The sequence below is a fragment of the Gavialis gangeticus genome, unplaced genomic scaffold (assembly GCF_001723915.1).
Source record: "Gavialis gangeticus isolate Ggan-Ray unplaced genomic scaffold, GavGan_comp1, whole genome shotgun sequence".
Lineage (NCBI taxonomy): Eukaryota > Metazoa > Chordata > Crocodylia > Gavialidae > Gavialis > Gavialis gangeticus.
Window position 1 is genome coordinate 44,391,135 of NW_017728992.1, and position 2,398 is coordinate 44,393,532.

The following is a 2,398-nucleotide window of genomic DNA, read 5'->3' on the forward strand; positions in this document are numbered from 1 at the left end:
GCTGCAGAGGAGAAACCCCCCCCAAAATTCGAAAGTGGGGCCCAAGTGTACCATTCAGACTCAGAAATAAAGAGGAAAAGAAAAAGAACCCAAGATTCTTAATGTTTTTTCCTTTTTCAATGATCCATTTATGCTTGTATGGCCATTGGATACCTATGTCCCATTTCAGCGTTTGAATGTCTTCCCCTTCAATGTCAGGAGTTTTTTTCCTTTTGGGGTATGTCTACATGGTGTTCAAAAATATGACTGTAGCTAGTTTAAACACACACAGACTAGCTCGGTAGCAATAGTAGTATAGCTATGGCATGGGTAGACTCAGGATTTTGTAAGAGGGGATACAGGGGCAGCAACCTGTGATACAGGCATGGATGTACACCCTCTCCAAGCCCGCTCCCTTTACAGAGATAGGCAGACCATGCCACAGGAGCAGCTGCCAGGGACTTTAAGTCCCTGAATCAAGTAGGAATTCTTCCCTTCCTGCTCAGAATCCACTTGCTTCCTCCTCTTCCCCCACCCACTGCTGCTGCTGTCTCCAGCTGAGCCAGGGTGGGGGAAGCTCCAGAGGCACTCCTGACTTGCTCCAGCCAGGCTGTGCAGGGGGCCAGGCCCAGCTGGGAACAGTGGCAGTGGCACCAGTTGAGGACGGGGGCTGGTTCTTTTGCAAGCCTGGCTCCAGGCTGTCAGGGTACACCCAGGAACATTGGGTGGGAGGGGGAGGAACCCCAACCACATTCCTGCTGTCCCTGGCTGAGCTTGGCCTCAGTGCAGCCCAGCCAGAGTGGCGCAGGAGTGCTTCAGCAATTTAAAAAAAAAGTCCCTGGCTCTAGCTCCTGTGGCAGTGGTCTGAAAGGGGAGGTGAGACTGTGCCACTGCACCCCCTCTGGATCTGCCCCTGAGGATGGCAACAAAGAACTCCATGTGAATAACCACCTGAGTATTTACCCAACTGCTCAAGTCAGATTTGCAGCCTGCAATGAGGTTTCAGAATACAACTAGATCAGTTAGTTTAGTCAGCCTAGACATGCCTACCTAAAATGCAGGTACACCTTGACTGCAATGTTGATATATTGCTTGTCGTTCTGTTGATTGGTTTGGATTCCAGCCCATAAACAACAACATTCTTATATATAACTGCTCTAGTTCTTAGTTTACTTATATTTTATGGAGTAGTTCTCCACAGTTAGGACACTATTGTAGTGTTTTATGATTATAAAACAGAGTATTCTACTTCTGAATAAATGTCTAATTCTTGATGTTGTCAGTAAAAGATCTTCCTTCCTTCTAAAATTAATCTCTGAACAGATGGTAATCAAAGGCAAAGGTCCACAGGAGCCTAACAGCCCATTGGGCTAGCATGGGTAAGACATCCCAGTTTCTATAAGCAATGGCACACAAATGAGTGATACGGTTAGCATAACATCAACTACTTTAGACTTCCCTGTCACTTACAGCCAGGTCTACTAGAGATTGCCTTTGGCATGAATCTAAAACAAGTTCAAACTCTTATCTCTGGACCTGGAACACCTTTAACTGCTTTGTCACTATATCCCAACAAATAGATAGTGGTAGCATAGGGGTTGTTCTCTTCCTTTTCTTTCTCCTTCTCTTTCTTCCCCCTAAATTGGCTTCAGTCGCTCAATTTCTTTTGGAGTAACTGGATCATGGGTTTAATTTACAGAACTACATTGACTGCACTAAGGAACTCTATGGAGCAGTACTGCAAACAGGCGACTTCAAGAATGCCACTGAAGCAGCCAGACAGAAGATTAACTCCTGGGTTGAAACCCAGACACAAGGTAAAGAATAAAAAGCACAGGGCAAGTAGTGAAAAAAGCCAATGACTATTTCAACAAAACCAGGTGATGAAAACTAAAGGTTTTCCATCATTCACTGTGTATTTGGTCTCTGTGGGCCTCTAGTTTTAAAGAATGTTTTTATTACACCCATACTTTTTAAACATAGCTGTAGCAGAACATTAGCTAAGTTTAAAACTGAAAACATCTGTTTGCCTATATTTTCTGTGTTTTCATAATCCCGGTTCACTTCTTCGTTAATTGCAGAGATATTACCCAGAATGATTAGGTCAAACCTGATCTGCCAGGCTGACTTACTTCCATAAATGACTAACACTTACCTATGCCTGGAGACCAACAGAAGGAACCAAGGGCCTGAAGCTGCGTGTCTTAATGCAAGGTAGAACAAACTTGGAAAAAATGGAAGACAGGCAAAGAATCAGATCCTACAGAACAATGCCAAGGGTGAAGAGAGCTAGAGTCAGAATCAGATTTTATTCCACAGTTTAGGCACTTAGGTACAGTGACGTACCGTGTGTCTCTGGCACCTGGGAGCCAATGCTTGCATTTGCATCCCCCCTTTGCTCCACCCCCCCCCCCCCAGC

The 2,398-nt window shown here is 45.0% G+C and overlaps 1 protein-coding gene across 1 annotated transcript in view; it reads left to right on the forward strand.

The window, feature by feature from the left end:
• The window catches only part of LOC109298434 (serpin B12-like), a 25,842-nt gene that overhangs the window by 11,229 nt on the left and 12,215 nt on the right, over positions 1 to 2,398 (forward strand). Inside the window, exon 4 of the mRNA XM_019518535.1 lies at positions 1,679 to 1,796. Within this exon, the coding sequence (XP_019374080.1) occupies positions 1,679 to 1,796 (118 nt within the window). The remainder of the gene's footprint in view (positions 1 to 1,678; positions 1,797 to 2,398) is intronic.